General features: G+C 43.7%; 1 protein-coding gene across 5 annotated transcripts in view; it reads right to left on the reverse strand.

Moving 5' to 3' along the window:
* c10h1orf35 (chromosome 10 C1orf35 homolog) overlaps positions 1 to 17,193 on the reverse strand; it is a 47,093-nt gene extending 29,900 nt beyond the window's left edge. For all 5 annotated transcript variants that reach the window (XM_038808875.1, XM_038808877.1, XM_038808876.1 and 2 more), the window contains exons 1-4: positions 16,981 to 17,193; positions 13,991 to 14,141; positions 5,926 to 5,971; positions 3,496 to 3,578 (exon numbers count right to left, since the gene is read on the reverse strand). In XM_038808875.1, coding sequence (XP_038664803.1) covers positions 3,496 to 3,578; positions 5,926 to 5,971; positions 13,991 to 14,141; positions 16,981 to 17,074 — 374 coding nt within the window. In that variant the 5' untranslated portion in view covers positions 17,075 to 17,193. The remainder of the gene's footprint in view (positions 1 to 3,495; positions 3,579 to 5,925; positions 5,972 to 13,990; positions 14,142 to 16,980) is intronic.
* Between the last annotated feature and the right edge of the window lie 436 nt (positions 17,194 to 17,629).

Raw genomic sequence — 17,629 nt, forward strand, 5'->3', positions numbered from 1 at the left:
TCTTTTGTGAAGCCAGAACCAAAGTATGTATTCAATTGCTGAGCTATTTCTTTGTCCCCTTTTATACATTCCCCGTTTCTGTCTGTAGGGGACCTACATTTGTCTTTACCAATCTCTTTCTCTTCACATATCTATTGTCATGTGAGAGTACCTTTAAGAAATGGATGTTTAAGCCATGTATCTTTAAGAAATAGAGCAGCTCATATTACTGAAGTGATGTCAGAGTGTGGGTGGAGCTGGGTTTTTAGCTCAGCCATTTTGAAGTGTTTAGTTTCAGTTTTGAGGAAAAGAGCTTGGGTGCGTATGTGTTTGCAGTGAACTGGATCTGAGGTGATCTCTACCATGAAAGACTATCTCTAAATCATTTGGGAGATTTAAACTCATAATAGTAATGTCTTTAACCTGATATGTTTCTGTTTAAAGGTGTTAAGTCTTTTGGAGGTTTGAAGGAACATTTTGAGGGATTATTTAGTATTGTATTATTTTTGGGGTTATCTTTGAAGAAAGGGGTGGTAAGTGATCCAATGTTTATTTTAAAAGGTTAAATTGAATTCATGGAATAAACATTGTTTTGTGTTTAAAAACCCACGTGTCCATAATTGTAATACCACACCTGGAGACCAAGCCGTGTGCTTCAAAAGCAATAATACATTACAGGGAGAGGTTGGTTGAACTCCATGATACATTTTGGGGTTCTGAAAACACCGCTCCCATAACACTATAGAAACTCTGAGTGTCAGTCTTCATGTTCCCTGCAAGCTTACTTTTGTACTGTATTTTCCCCATCTTAATCAATCTTTTGGTCATTCTTTGCTGAATTCCAAACTGCGCCCAATCCCCAGACCTATTATTTTTCTTGTCCAATAATGTATACTTTTTCCTGGGATCCGTTACTATTTCTAATTTCCTTTGTAAACCATAGAGTGGCCCTAGGAATATATGTGTGCACATCACTGAAGGTAGCAAGACAGTTCAGAAAACTAACAGGATCCTGAGTGTTGTAAATAAAGGCATAGAGGGCAAATGCAAAGAAATTAGAGAGAACCTTTATAAAACATTAATTTAGCCTCAACTAGAGCAGCATGTCCATATTTGAGCACTGCACTGTGGATATGATGTGAAGGCTTTAGAAAGGATGCAGAAATGTTTATGGAAACAGATGAGGAGTTTCAGTTATGTGGATTGATCAGTGAAGCTGGGGCTGAGAGGAGATTTGATAGAGGTATTCAAAATCATGAGGGATCCAGACTGAGAGAAATCCTTCCCATTGGCAGAAGACACCAATTTAAGGTGATTGGCAAAATGTGCAGCGGTCTGAAATGCACTGCTGAAAGTGTGATGCAAGAAAATTAATTGAGACTTTTAAAAATAATTAACTGAAGATAGAAAAAAATACAGGTTAAAGGAAAAGGGCGGCAAAGTGGCATTAGCTGAATTGCTCTTGCAGAGCTGGCACGGACTCAATGAGCCAAATGGCATCCTTCTGTGCTATAACCATTCTATGTTTTCTATAGTCTAAATAGTTAATTCATTTTTAATTTTTCCAATTAAGGGACAATTTAGCGTGGTCAATCCACCACCTTGCACATCTTTGGTTTGTGGGATGAGATCGACACAGACACAGGAAGAATGTGCAACTCCACACAGACAATGACCTGGGGTCAGGATGAAAACCGGGTCCTTGGCGCCATGAAGCACCAGTGATAACAACTGCACCACCGTGCCACCCTATGAGGCTAATTCTTTCTGAGAACTAATTTCAAATTACTGACCCAAATTAGCTGGGATGGAGAATGAACTGAGTGAGACTTACAGATTCCAACACAGGGAGGCCCGCGAGCAATGTCCACATGTTCTAGGCATGTTCGAAGCTGAAGGGGTCCTGGCAGGGGTTCGCAGACGTGATATCCGAGGTATCTGGGGGTGAAGGTGACCCCGACTCAAGAGGTGGCGATAGTCAGGGTATGGGAAGACCCGGGAGTTCAGGGAGCGAGAGAGGCCAATGTCTTTGCCTCCCTGATAGCCCGGAGATGGATTTTGCTCGGGTGGAGGGACCTGGAGCTGCCAAAAGCAGGGGTGTGGGTGAGCCACCAGGTGGAATTCCGGAGGCTGGAGAAGGTCAAGTTCATCCTGAGGGAGGTCAGTCAAGGGGTTCACTTGGAGGTGGAAGCCATTTATTGATTTCTTTAAGGAGGTTTGAGGGGTCAGCAAAGATGAGAGGTTAAGGGGGTTAAAATGGGGAAGACAGAATGGGAGAAGGGGGCAGGAGTGGACTTTGGTTGTTTATAATATTGTATGGTTGTTCTGCTTTTGTTTGTTATACGAAAATGCCTTGATTAAAATATTTTTTAAAAAGGCACAAATTAGGAGTGTAATGGAATACTTTCCACTTGCCTGGATGGGTGCAACTCCCACAACACTCAAGAAACTTGACACTCATTGCTGCAGGCCAAGCCACTGAGTGTCTTTAAGACAGAGATAGATAGATTCTTGATTAATCAGGGGATCAGGAGTTACAGGGAAAAGGCAGGAGAATGGGGTTGAGAAAAATATCAGCCATGATTGAATGGTGGAGCAGACTTGACGGGCCGAATCGCCTTATTCTGCTCCTACAGTCCAAAGACGTGCAGGTTAGGTGGATTGGCCATGATAAAATAGGGTGGAAGTGAGGGCTTAAGTGGGTCGGTGCAGACTCGATGGGCCAAATGGCCTCCTTCTGCACTGTATGTTCTATATCTTATCAACGCCATCCAGGACAAAGCAATCTGCTTGACTGGCACCCCAACCACAAACATTCACTCCCTCCACCAACGCACAATAGCACCCGTATATACCATCTTCGAGTTGCACTGTAGGAACTCACCAAGGCTCCTTGGACAGCACCTTCCAAACCCACAACAGTTACCATCTAGAAAAGCAGTGGCAGTAAACACATTGAAACACCACCATCTGGAGGTTCCCCTCCTAACCACCAGCTATCCTGTTGCCCAAAATTCTGGAACACTCTCCCTAACAGCACTGTGGGTGTACCTACACTACATGGATTGCAACAGTTCAAGGCAGCAGCTCACCACGGGCTTTTAGTGGTGGTCAATAAATACTGCCATAACCAGTGTTGCTCACATCCCATGAACGAATAAAAAAAAAGTTCTACGCCTGGTTTTGGGAGTTAACCAAAAGGGAGAACTAGATATAAGCCTTACAAAGAGATGTCTCGAAATGGATCTTATGGAGATATAGAAGCAGTTGACCAGCAGAAACATATCAACCAATTAGAGTAAAAGGCAGGTTTCAGTGACGTAAATATATGCAGGAGGGTCACGATACAATGTATACAGGAATGATATATCCAGTAACATCTGATATTCAGGAGTGTTATATCCAGTAATGATATGTTAATGTACATTTGGGAGTGTTATACACAGTAATATACAGTATAGTGTACAATGGATAAATATGGGAGAACTAAAACAGGTAAGAAACAGCACTCCCCACCTGGAACTGCCAAGCCCAAGGATTCTGTCAACATCTTTGCTGTCTGGTTCCACAACCTCACGCTTACAGACCTCCGCCAGTTCCTGAAATTAGATGAGAATGATTTTTAATAAGGTAGCAAATAACAACATACACCTCGCTACTCACAGAATCAGATCATACAATGGTTACAGCACAGGAGGTGGCCACTTGGCCTGTCAATTTCATGCCAGTTCTCTACAAGAGCAACTCAGCTAGTTCCACTCTCATCCTAAACTGCTGCAGTATTTTCTCTTTTAGGTTTGAAATTCCCTCGAGCGCTTCAATTTAATCTGCCTTCATCACTCTCAGAGACATTCCGCATCCTAACCACTTGCTCCTTAAACATTTTTCCTTCATATTGATGTTGATTACTTTGCATTGTCTGGTTCTCCGCTCATCTCTCTACATCCCTCATGATTTTGAACAATTCTTTCAAATCTTCTCTCAACCTTTCCCATGGAAAACAATCCCAGCTTGTCCAATCTATCCTCGTAACTGATTCTTGTTACATCCTTCCTGAAGTAGGATGTCCAGAATCAGATACAATACCCTAGTTGACACTGAACCAGCGTATCTTAAAAGGTCCATCAAACACTTCTTGCTTTCATACTCTATTATGCCTCCACATATAAAGCCCAGAGTGTCATACATCTTTCCCACCTGGAACAATTTGTGGGCTAATACCTCCAGATCCCTCTGTTGCTTCATAATGGTATCCATTCCTTTATAATGCCTTGCCTTATTCATGTTACTAAATGGTATCACTTCACATTTCCCGGCAATAAATTTCTCCTCCCACGACTCTGCCCTATGCTTTTCTTGAACTCAATCACTATCAACCTTAAAATTTGTAATTCTTCCAAGGTTTGTGCCATCTGCAAATTTTTAAATTGTTAATATAGATCAAGTAAAGCAGTGGTCCTAATACCGACCCTCGGTGACCACGTGATCTATATTCCTCTATTCCAAATAAACAACTGTTAACCACTACTCTCTGACTCAACCAACCTTGTATCCATGCTGCCATAGTCCCTTTCATTCCATGGGACTCAATCTATCACATAGCACTTTATCAAACGTCTTTTGAAAATCCATGTACACCACATCAACTGTATTATTTGCACCAACCAACTCAGTTCCCCCATCAAAAAACTCAAATCGTTAAACATGATGGGCCTTCAACAAATCTCTCCTGGCTTTACATAATTAATCCACGCTTGTCTAATTACTTCATTTTGTCTAGGATTATAGTTTCCCAAAGATTTTCCACCACGGAGGTTGAACTGGCTGACCTATGTAGTGTATCAAAAGCACAGTACATTACACAGAGGATCGCACATGCAGGATGCAGTACATTACACAGAGGATCGCACATGCAGGGTGCAGTACATTACACAAGAGCATCGCACACGCAGGGTGCAGTACATTAGAGAGGATTGCACACGCAGGATGCAGTACATTACAGAGAGGAGCGCACACGCAGGATGCAGTACATTACAGAGAGGAGCGCACACGCAGGATGTAGTACATTACAGAGAGGAGCGCACACGCAGGATGCAGTACATTACAGAGAGGATTGCACACGCAGGATGCAGTACATTAGAGAGGATTGCACACACAGGATGCAGTACATTACAGAGAGGAGCGCACACGCAGGATGCAGTACATTACAGAGAGGAGCGCACACGCAGGATGCAGTAATTACAGAGAGGATTGCACATGCAGGATGCAGTACATTAGAGAGGAGCGCACATGCAGGATGCAGCACATTACACAAGAGGATTGCACACGCAGAATGCAGTATATTACAGAGGATCAGATATGCAAGATGCAGTACATTACACAGAGGATCAGACACACAGAATGCAGCACATTACAGAGGATCAGACACGCAGAATGCAGCACATTACACAGAGGATCACATACGCAGGATGCAGTACATTACAGAGGATCGCATATGCAGGATTCCGTACATTACAGAGAGGATCACACACACAGGATTCCGTACATTACAGAGAGGATCACACACACAGGATGCAGTACATTACAGAGAGGATCACATATGCAGGACACAGTACATTACAGAGAGGAGCGCACACGCAGGATGCAGTACATTACAGAGAGGATCACACACAGGATGCAGTACATTACACAGAGGATCACACACACAGGATGCAGTACATTACAGAGAGGATCACACACACAGGATGCAGTACATTACACAGAGGATCACACACACATGATGCAGTACATTACACAGGATCGCACATGTAGGACGCAGTACATTACAGAGAGGAGCGCACACGCAGGATGCAGTACATTACAAAGAAGATAACACACACAGGATGCAGTATATTACACAGAGTCAAACACCTGTTCTGGTGAAATTTCCATCAACTTATTCCTTACCTCTTTAGTTACTCCAGTGGGTTTCCTTTTGGGATTCTTGTACCCTCTAATGGCAGAAGAAAATACCATCAATTTTTTGTTAAGCTACTGCTGGAGGGATTTATTATTTTCTGGTGTTTGATAAATGCCATTGGTGAGCATTATAAAATAGAATTCTCTCAATCTTACATATAGGGCAACATCCCATCTACACCACTCCATTAAACATTCCCAGTCCAAATAAAGCCCCCTCTACGTTGCCCATCAAACACTTTCAGTCAGGTACAGTATAAGGTACATTCTACACTGACCTATCAAACACTCCCAAGTTGACTGGAATAAGGGCTAGGTAAAAAGAGTACAGCTACCTCTACACAAGCCCAGAAAACACTTGACACCAGGTACAGTCCAGGTTTGATGCTGAGCAAATCTCCCTCAATTCTGCCCCAATAAGTCTTAATTCCATTAACAGTATCCTAATTTCCATAGCTATCTTTAATCAAATAAGATTGATAAGACCCAATTATCATTCTAATTTTTAAAATGTACTCATGGGATACAAGCTGGCATATTTCCCAACACTAATGGTAATGTGAGCTGCCTACTAGAACTGCTGCAGTCCATGTTCTTCCACTCCTGGTGCTGTTAGTGAGTTCCAGGATTTTGACAGTGATAATGAAGCAACAGTGGTATATTTCCAAGGCAGTTTGGTGTGTGGCTTGTTGGACGATCTACATGGTGTTCCCTGCTGACCTTGTCCTTCTAGGTGGTAGCGGTCATGAATATGAAAAGGAGCTGCTGAGATCCGCTGAGTTGCTACAGATAACTTGTAGATTGTATACACTGCTGCCACTGTAGTGGACAAGTGAATGTTTGAGATGGTAATTGGGGTGATTGAGTGCGCAAGTGTCCTGGATGGTGTTGCGCTTCTTTCAATGCTGTTGGAACTTCACTCATCCAGGCAAGTGGGGAGTATTCCATCACAATCCCGACTTGAGCCTTATAGATAGCGGACAGGCGAGTTACTTGCCACAGAACTCCCAGCCTCTGACCTGGTCTTGTAGCCAGAGCGTTTATATGACTGGTCCAATTCATTTCCTAGTCAGGAACTCCCTGATGTTAAACGTGGGAAATTCAGCAATGATAATTCCAATGTCAATGAGAGATGGTTAAGTTCTTCTTGAAGATGGCAATTAAGTGGCAATAACATTCATGCCACTAATCAGTCCAAGCCTGAATGTGGTCCAGGCCTTACCACATGGGGCACAGATTGCTTCATTATCGAAAGAGTTACAAATGGAACCCAACAGAGTTCAATCATCAGTGAACATCCCCACTTCTGACCTTGTATTGGAGGAAAGATGATTAATGAACAGCTGAAGATAGTCAGGCCTAGGACGTTGTCCTGAGGAACACCTGCAACAATGCCTGACGTGGTAGTGGCATAGATCCAATGAAATCCAATGGAGCACAACTACATTACCACTACACTACACCAGTAGTGTGAAGGCGAGTCATGGTCTCCAAAAAAGTCAGATCAGTATTGTTCATGAATTGGAATAAGACCACCTGCAAGTTGAAGAAAAGCACTACAGAAACATTGTATCACCCATTCCCTGTGGAATGCCTTTGAGTCTTCAACTTGAAGGGTAACAGTCAGAGTATATTCAAACTACTGTGTTTTCTAAATCATGGTTGTGGTTATTGGCAAATGGAATGGACAAACAGCCTAAAGGGCATCTAGATGTGGATAAAATGTTTTTTCTGATTAAGAAATGAGTCATTGACACCGTCAATGAGCATGAGATTTCAATATTCAGATACATGATATACATGTAAACTTTCAACATTTGTGTGCTGAATGTTAAAATGGAAAACAATGCTCAACTTCCTTGGTCACTGAATGGTGGTAAAAGACGTAAATATACAATTACCTTTTATATGGAAAGCATCTCCTGCTAAAATGAGTGCATTGTAGTCACATCTGTGCCAAGTCAGTTAGGTCTATTTGACCCTCGCCTAAACTCTCCACAGCTCCTTAGAGCCTTATTAGGTAAGGAAGTGAGTTACAGTACAGCTACATTGGCATCTACCCAGCAGGGTGGAAAATCACACAGCTCGGTCCTACCAATAAAAAGCATAACTAATCGAACATGGCCAATCACCGCCTCTGATCAACAGCATATTGATGGAAGGGATCAACAGTGCTATCAAGCCACATTTATTCAGCAACAACCTGCTCATTGATGCTGGGTTGGGTTCCTCTAGGGTCACTCAGGCCCTGACATTATTACAGGCTTGGTGTAAACATGGACAAAAGAGCTGAACTCGAGGGGAGATGAGAGTGACTGCCTTTGACCTCAGGGCACCATTTGACTGAGTGTGGCATCAAGGAGTCCTAACAAAACTGAAGTCAATGGGAATCAGGGGGACAACTCTCCACTGGTTGGAGTCATACCAAGCACAAAGAAAGATAATTGTGGTTGTTGCAAATTAATCATCTCAGTCCCAGCATATCGCTGCAGGAGTTCCTCAGGGTAGTGTCAGAGGTCCAACCATCTTCAGCTGATTCAATGACCTTCCATATATCACAAGGTCAGAAGTGGGAATGTTCGCTGATGACTGCAAAACGTTCAGCACCATTCACAACTCCTCAAATACTGAAGCAGTCCATGTCCATATGCAGCAAGACCCGGACAACATTCAAATTTGGACTGCGAAGTGGTAAGGAAAACCATGCAATACAAATGTCAGGCAATTACTATCTCCAACAAGAGAGAACCCAACCATCTCCCCATGATATTTAATGGAATTACCAGCATTGAAATCGCCCATGATCAACAACCTGGGTTACCATTAACCTGAAGTTAATTCAGAGCGGCCATATAAATGCTGTGGTTAAAAGAGCAAATCAGAAGCTTGGAATTCTGCTCACCCCCGACTTATCAAAGCCTGTCCATCTACAAGGCATAACTCAGGGCGGCACCGTAGCACAGTGATTAGCACTGTTGCTCAACAGCGCCAGGGTCCCAAGTTCGATTCCCGGCTTGGTTCACTGTCTGTGTGGAGTCTGCGCGTTCTCCCCGTATCTGCGCTGGTTTCCTCCGGTGCTCCGGTTTCCTCCCACAGTCCCGAAAGACATGCTGTTAGGTAATTTGGACATTGTGGGGTTTTTTTTTCATTTTGCAATCAAAACCTTTTCATTTTTAATACCCAACTGCTGTCTCGGTTCAGCCCTTTTTAAAAATGTATTTTATTACAAACATGTATTAAAACAGGTTACAGCTAATAAACACTCCGGGAAGCATACTTCCCAGCAATCAACTATACAGTCTGTACAGATTTTTAATTTGGACATTCTGAATTCTTCCCGTGTACCCGAATAGGCGCCAGAACTTCATTGCAGTGTTAATGTAAGCCTACTTGTGACAATAAAGGAGTCCACTTGCCTAGTTGCATGCAGTTCCAACAACACTCAAGAAGGTCAACACCATCCAAGACAAAGCAATCTGTTTGATTGGCACCCCATCTATACCTTAAATGCCTTTTCTATCTCCTGATTTATTTATTTTCTGCCCCACCTCCTGACTACTGCTAGGCCTGTACATAGCTCTCATCAGGGTCTTTTTACCTTTGCGCTTCCTCAACTCTACCCACAGAGATTCTATGCCTGCTGGTCCTCTATCGCTCCTTGCTGTCGATTTAACTTCATGATGGTTGGACCCCAGCAAGTGACTATTTTTTAATCACACTGGGTGTTCATTATTCTGCACATAGGATCCAACCTCTATACATTTGTGGGCAGCCATTATTCGATGTATTTACCATCCCAACCCTAGACCTTGAAAATACCTCTTTCCAGCACTGCTTCAGTGCACAGTGTCAGCAGTACATACCATCTACAAGATGCACTGCAGCAACTTGTCTTTCCGCCTTCAACAGCACCTTTGAAATCCAAGGTCTCTATCATGTAGGACAAAGGCAGCAAAAGGCAGGAAACGCATGGGAACACCACCACCTGCAAACTCCCCCAAGCCACCTACCATTGTGACTTGGAAATATATCGCTATTTCTTCACTGTCACTGGATCAAAAGCCTAGAACTCCCTAACTGCGCTGTGGATGTACCTACACCACGGGGAGTGCAATTAGGGATGCCCATCAAATGCTGACTTAGCCAGTGAAGTCCATGCCCTTTGAAAGAATAAAATAAAACATACTGGACACAAAGGAGGTAGATACTAGCATTTCACAATTATTGCAGTTTTCTCTCTTTAAAAATTTTAATAATTTATACCTTTTAATGTTCAAAAGGTTACTTACACCAATCAAGGTCTAGGGTTGGGATGGTAAATACATCGAATAATGGCTGCCCACAAATGTATAGAGGTTGGATCCTATGTGCAGAATAATGAACACCCAGTGTGATTAAAAAATAGTCACTTGCTGGGGTCCAACCATCATGAAGTTAAATCGACAGCAAGGAGCGATAGAGGATCAGCAGGCATAGAATCTCTGTGGGTAGAGTTGAGGAAGCGCAAAGGTAAAAAGACCCTGATGAGAGCTATGTACAGGCCTAGCAGTAGTCAGGAGGTGGGGCAGAAAATAAATAAATCAGGAGATAGAAAAGGCATGTAAAAAAGGCACCGGCATGTAAAAAAGGCAATATTACAATAATCATGGGGGACTTCAATATGCAGGGGGACTGAAAAACAGGTTGGTAGTAGATCCCAAGAAAAGGAATTTGTGGAATGTCGAAGAGATTATTTTTTTGGAGCAGCTTGTGACAGAGCCTACTAGGGAACAGGCAATTCTGGATTTAGTGATGTGTAATGAGGCAGACTTGATTTGGGAACTTAAGGTGAAGGAACCCTGAGGGAGCAGTGACCACAATATGATAGAATTTACCCTCTAGTTTGAGAGACAGAAGCTGGAATCAGATGTAACGGTATTATAATTAAATAAGGGTAACTACAAAGATATGAGGGAGGAGCTGGGAGAGTTGATTGGAAAAGGAGCCCAGCAGGAAAGACATTGGAAGAGAAATGGCAGGAGTTTTTGGGGGTTATTCAGGAGGCACAACAGAAATTCATCCCAAGGAGGAAAAAACATGCTAAGGGGAGGACAAAGCGTCCATGGCTGACGAGGCAGGTCAAGGACAGCATATAGGCTCAAGAAAAAGCATACAAAGTGGCGAGGATTAGTGGGAAGCCAGAGGATTGGGAAGCCATTAAAAGCGAGCAGAGGACAACTAAAAAAGCAATAAGGGGGAGAAGATGGAGAAGATGAAGTATGAGTGCAAGCTAGATAGTAACATAAAGGAAGATAGGAAGAGTTTTTTCAATATATAAAAGGTAAGAGAGAGACAAAAATAGACATTGGACAACTGGAAAATGTGGCTGGAGAAGTAATAATAGGAAACAAAGAAATGGCAGACGAATTGAATAGTTACTTTGCATCAGTCTTCATGGTGGTAGACATCAGTGAGGTGCCAGAGCGCCAGGAGAACTAGGGGGCAGAGGTGAGTGCAGTGACCATTACTAAGGAGAAGGTTCTGGGGAAAATGAAAGGTCTGACGGTGGATAAATCACCTGGACCGGACTACACCCCAGGGTTCTAAAATAAATAGCTGAGGAGATTGTGGAGGCATTGGTGATGATCTTTCAGGAATCACTGGAGCAGGAAGGATCCCAGAGGCTAATGTAACACCACTTTTTAAGAAGGGAGGAAGGCAAAAGACAGGAAATTATAGGCCAGTTAGCCTGACTTCAGTCACTGATAAGATTTTAGAGTCTATTATTAAAGATGAGATCGCGGAGTACTTGGAAGTGCATGATAAAATAGGACTGAGTCAGCATGGCTTTGTCAAGGGGACGTCATGTCTGATAAATCTGTTAAGAGTTATTTGAGGAAGTAACAAAGAAGTTAGATAAAGGAGAATCAGTGGACGTGATTTATTTTGATTTCCATTAGGCCTTTGACAAGGTGCCACATAGGAGATTGTTAAATAAGTTAAGAGCCCATGGTGTTCAGGTAAGATCCTGGCATGGATAGAGGATTGGCTGACTGGCAGAAGGCACAGAGTGGGGATAAAGGGGTCTTTTTCAGGATGGCAGCCGGTGACTAGTGGTGTACCTCAGGGGCCGGTGCTGGGACCACAACTTTTCACAATATACATTAATGATCTGGAGGAAGGAACTGAAGACACTGTTGCTAAGTTTGCAGATGATACAAAGATCTGCAGAGGGGCAGGTAGTATTGAGGAAGCAGGTGGGCTGCAGAAGGACTTGGACAGGCTAAATGAGTGGGCAAAGAAGTGGCAGATGGAACACAATGTGGAAAAGTGTGAGGTTATGCACTTTGGAAGGAGAAATGGAGGCATAGACATTTTCTAAATGGGAAGATGGTTAGGAAATCAGAAGCACAAAGGGACTTGGGAGTCCTTGTTCACGATTCTCTTAAGGTTAACGTGCAGGTTCAGTCAGCAGTTAGGAAGGCAAATACAATGTTAGCATTCATGTCGAGAGGGCTAGAAAACAAGACCAGGGATGTACTTCTGAAGCTGTATAAGGCTCTGGTCAGACCCTATTTGGAATATGATGAGCAGTTTTGAGCCCTGTATCGAAGGAAGGATGCACTGGCCTTGCGAAAGGGTCCAGAGGAGGTTCACAAGAATGTTCCCTGGAATGGACAGCTTGTCGTATGAGGAACATTTGAGGACTCTGGGTCTGTACTCGGGAGTTTAGAAGGATGAGGGCGGATCTAATTGAAACTTACAGGATACTGCGAGGCCTGGATAGTGTGGACGTGGAGAGAATGTTTCCACTTGTAGGAAAAACTAGAAGCAGAGGACACAATCTCAGACTATAGGGACGATCCTTTAAAACAGAGATGAAGAGGAATTTCTTCAGCCAAAGGGTGGTGAATCTGTGGAACTCTTTGCCACAGAAGGCTGTGGAGGCCAATTCACTGATTGTCTTTAAAACAGAGATAGATAGGTTTTTGATTAATAAGGGGATCAGGGATTATGGGGAGAAGGCAGGAGAATGGGGATGAGAAAAACATCAGCCATGATTGAATGGCGGAGCAGACTCGATGGGCTAAGTGGCCTAATTCTGCTCCTATGTCTTATGGTCTTATCACGTTTGAACAAGCAGATCTTATACTGAACCTTACTACATGGGACACATACATAGAATGCAGCAGGGCACCTACAGGACCATGTCCATGGAGGTACCTTTATTGACGCACTGGGGGACGAAGGTGTGAGTGGCAGAGTTTACAATCTACAGCTCGACACCAGGAAGTCTGGGTTCAAAACCCAAGACAGGAGAGAAGTCAGTGACGGCGGCTGAGAAATGGCAATGTGCTGAGAAATGCAGTGTGCCACATTTTACAAATCAAACACTGAGTCAAAGAAGTTATTTTATAAAATATAAAATTTAAAATTTGTATCCTCAATGTTCAAATCTCACCCCCCCCCCCTCCCAGGCTCTGGGCTTCTTCACCTCCTTGTGCATTTCCCACTTGTTTTGCGCCACCATCATTGGCTGTGCTTTCAACCATTGAGACTCTAAGCACTAGAATTCCCTCCCCATTCCTCCCTCAGTGCTGCTTAAAACTTATCTTTTTGACAAAACTTTTGGGCATCTGTCTCAATATTTCCTTCTTCAACATTGTAATAATTGTGGTTGAAATGACAATCCTGGGAAACCCTTTGGGATATTTTAACTAGGTAAAAAGCACCACATAAATCCAAGTTGGTGTTATAGTCAAGACTCTCTCCAATCTTCCCCCTAACCTCAACACACCAGGCTACAAATGAAGTAATAAGGAAATACACTGCTTAGTGTTGAGCTATATAGAGAGATCAGGAACAACTTTGCACTCTAATGCCCACCGATCTTTAGTTTGCAGGTGTGCTGGCAATGGGTTATGGCACTCACAGCTGAATGACTTTGCAGCTGACCTAGGGGAAGCTTGTGAGAGATGCAGCAGGAACGTTTCTCCCCAATGAACTGTAGCCCATAACCTTAAAGGGAGGAGGGAGACAATGGGAGGGGGTATCGGTTATTCTCAACACTCACAGTGCTGCCATGAGGGCCTCTTGCTCAGCTTTTCGAACAGCCATCAATTCCTCGTTGCGAGACTGTGCCATGTCAGCTTTCTTCTCCTTTGCGTACCAGGTCAGGTCCTTCCCTTTCTGCCATCGCCCAACTGGCGCCATCAATGAATTTCCTGCATGCAGTGACAAATAAGGATGTATATATATTTTTTTTAAACAACAACAAATCCTCAGGTGAGACTACTTCAGACACAGTTCACATTACAAGTCCATGGCCTGTCGCTCCAATAATCACCTGCACCAATCTTCTACCAACAATATCTGCTGTCATTTCTCGGTGTCTGTGCAACCGGCCATTAACAAATCGGTTCACAATTTCTAATGTTTCATATCTAAAAAAATAATTCTGACGCATGATTTTACTCACATTAGATACTGGACCTCTGCCACTGAATGTGGCCTGTCAATGCAAGCTGCCTGTTTATCATCAGCAGAGTGGCACACTAACCTTTTCTGATTTAACAGTAATATAAGTAAACTGACAAAAATCTACCCAATATCCCTTTCCAAGCCCCCCCTTTCAATTTGCCTCACTCTAACACACACACAAAACAGAAGGAAAGGATGGTGGGGAGGGAAGAATATAATGATAAAATAAAAGGATAAAGGGTCTCTGATGCACTAAAATGGCTTCCAATAATGTCTTTCTGAAGTTCAAGCTTTCATTTCAGTACTTCTTCCTTCCAGGCTTGAGATGGCTTTCTCTGGCAAGGTTGTCTACTTTCTCTGTAGATTCAAGATCATTTCAAATTAAAGTAACACTGCCAGGCACTCACTTGTTTTAGAACAAAAAAAGCAGTTCTTTACTTCAGCAGCAACATAGAAAGAAAGACTGTTCCTTCTCCTTTCAAGGACTAATCAGTTCTGCCCAGCACACTAACAGATTCAAAAGCAGCTTCTTCCCCACTGTTACCAGACTGCTGAATGAACCTTTTATGGACTGAACTGATCTCTCCGCACATCTTCTCTTCTGTTCTCTCCAAGCCACTCAGTTCATAGGCAATTAGGGATGAGCAAAGTATGCTGACCTTGCCGCAACACACACATCCCACGCATTACCACTTCTCGGGGACTATCCCTTCAGTGATTACTGATTTACCCCCCCCCCCCCCCATATTCCTTGATCCCTTTAGCCCCAAGAGCTGTATCTAATTCCTTCTTGGCGTTACACGTTTTGGCCTCAACTACTTTTTTGTGGTAGTGAATTCACAGATACACCACTCTCTGAGTGAAATTTCTCCTCAGCTCAGTCCCAAAAGGTTTACCCCTTATCCTCAAACCATGACCCCGAGTTCTGGACTCCCCCACCCTCTGGAACATTCTTTCCGAATCCACCCTGTCTAATCCTGTTATAATTTTGAATGTTTCTATGAGATCCTCTCTCACTCTTCTAAACATCAATGAATATAATCCTAACCAATTTAGTCTCTCCTCAAACGGCAATCCTGCCATCCCAAAACCAGCTTGGTAAACCTTTGCAGCACCCCCCCCCCCCCAGCAAGAATATCCTTCCTCAGAGAAGGAGACCTAAACTGCACACAATACCCCAGGTGTGGCCTCACCAATGCCCTATACAATTGCAGTAAAACATCTCTATTCCCATACTCAAATCCTCTCACTATGGAGGCCAACATACCATTTGCCTTCTTTACTGCCTGCTGGACCTGCGCGCTTACTTTCAATGACTGATGCTCGTGGACACCAAGGTCTCGTTGAGTATCCACCTCTCTCAATCTACACCCATTCAAATAATAATCTGTCTTCCTATTTTTGCTACCAAAACAGATAACCTCACATTTATCCACACTATACTGCATCTGTCACTCACTCCGACAGTCAAAATCCCATTGAAGCATCTTTACAACCTCCTCACAGCTCACCCTCCCACCCAACTTTGTATGAACTGCAATTTTGCAGATAATACAATTAGTTCCCTCGTCCAAATCATTCATATATAATGTGAACAGTTGGGGTTCCTGCAGTACCCCACTAGTCACTGCCTGCTGATTATAAAAGACCCAATTATTCCAACTTTTTGTTCCTATCTGCTAACCAGCTTTCTATCTATCTCAGGACACTACCTGTAATCCCATTCGTTTTAACTTTGCATATTAATCTGCTATGTGAGACCTTGTCCAAAGCCTTCTGAAAGTCTAAAGAAATGGCAGCACAGTAGCACAAGTGGCTAGCACTGTGGCTTCATAGCACCAGGGTCCCAGGCTTGATTTCCCACTAGGTCACAGTCTGCATGTTCTCCCCGTGTCTGCGTAGGTTTCCTCCGGGTACTTTGGTTTCCTCCCAGTTTAAAGGCGTGCAGGTTAGGTGGATTGGTCATGCTAAATTGCCCTTAGTGTCCAAAAGGGTTATTGGGTTACGGGGATAGGGTGGAAGTGAGAGCTTAAGTGGGTCGGTGCAGACTTGATGAGCCAAATGGCCTCCTTCTGCACTGTATGTTCTATGTTCTAAACCATATCCACTAGTCAACTCTACTAGTTACATCCTCAAAGAATTCCTGTAGATTTGCCAAGCATGATTTTCATTTCATAAATCCATGCTGATTTTGATTACACCACTGCTTTCCAAATGCTGTTCCATAAAATCCTTGATAATTGACTCAAGCAACTTCCCTACTACTGATGTTAGGCTCACTGGTTCCCTGTTTTCTCTCTACCGCCCTTTTTGAATATTGGGGTATATTAACTTCCCTCCAATCTGTAGGAACCATTCCACGTCCAAAATGACCACCAATGAATCTACTGTTTCTAGGGATGAAGATTATCAAGGCCCTGGAGATTAGTCCGCCTTCAGTCCCATTAATTTCCCCAAAACTATTTATTTCCTAATACTAATTTCCTCCAGCTCCTCATTGTAACTTGTGTTTATCAGGACCTCCCCAAACACCCACCCCCTCACTCAGAAACCTCCTCCCCCATTCCCCGGGCCTCTCCTTACCCAGGTAGTTCTCCCGATGTTTATCCGCTTTCACCTCCTCCCAGGTGAACTGATCCTGTCCGCCGCGTACCCCTCCCCGAGCCGATCCCATCATCTTACAGCCGACAACAACAAAACACACGGCCGATCCCGTCACGTCCACAGCCCCGACCTCGCAGGAAAAACTACTTCGACTTCCTTTAGAAATGCGGCCTGGGTTGATGACGATTTAGCACCGCCATCTTATTGAGGGGCATCTTTCGTGCAGTTGGAACCCGTACGACGCCATATTATTGAGGGTCATCTTTCGCGCAGTGAGATATCGTGTGCCACCATCTTATTCAGGGGCATCTTCCATGCGGTTAGGAGCCGTGCGTCGCCATCTTACTGAGGGGCATCTTTCACGCGGTTAGGAACTCTGCGCCGCCATCTTATTAGGGTCATCTTTCGTGCAGTTAAAAACCAGGTGCCGCCATCTTATTAGGGTCATCTTTCGTGCAGTTAAAAACCAGGTGCCGCCATCTTATTGAGGGGGGATATTCAATGCGGTGAAGAGCCGCGCGCCGCCATCTTATTGGGGGGCATCTTCCGTGCGGTTAGGAGCCGCGCGCCGCCATCTTATTGGGGGGCCATCTTCCCTGCGGTTAGGAGCCGTGCACCGCCATCTCAT

The sequence above is a fragment of the Scyliorhinus canicula genome, chromosome 10, assembly GCF_902713615.1.
Source record: "Scyliorhinus canicula chromosome 10, sScyCan1.1, whole genome shotgun sequence".
Taxonomy (NCBI): Eukaryota; Metazoa; Chordata; class Chondrichthyes; order Carcharhiniformes; family Scyliorhinidae; genus Scyliorhinus; species Scyliorhinus canicula.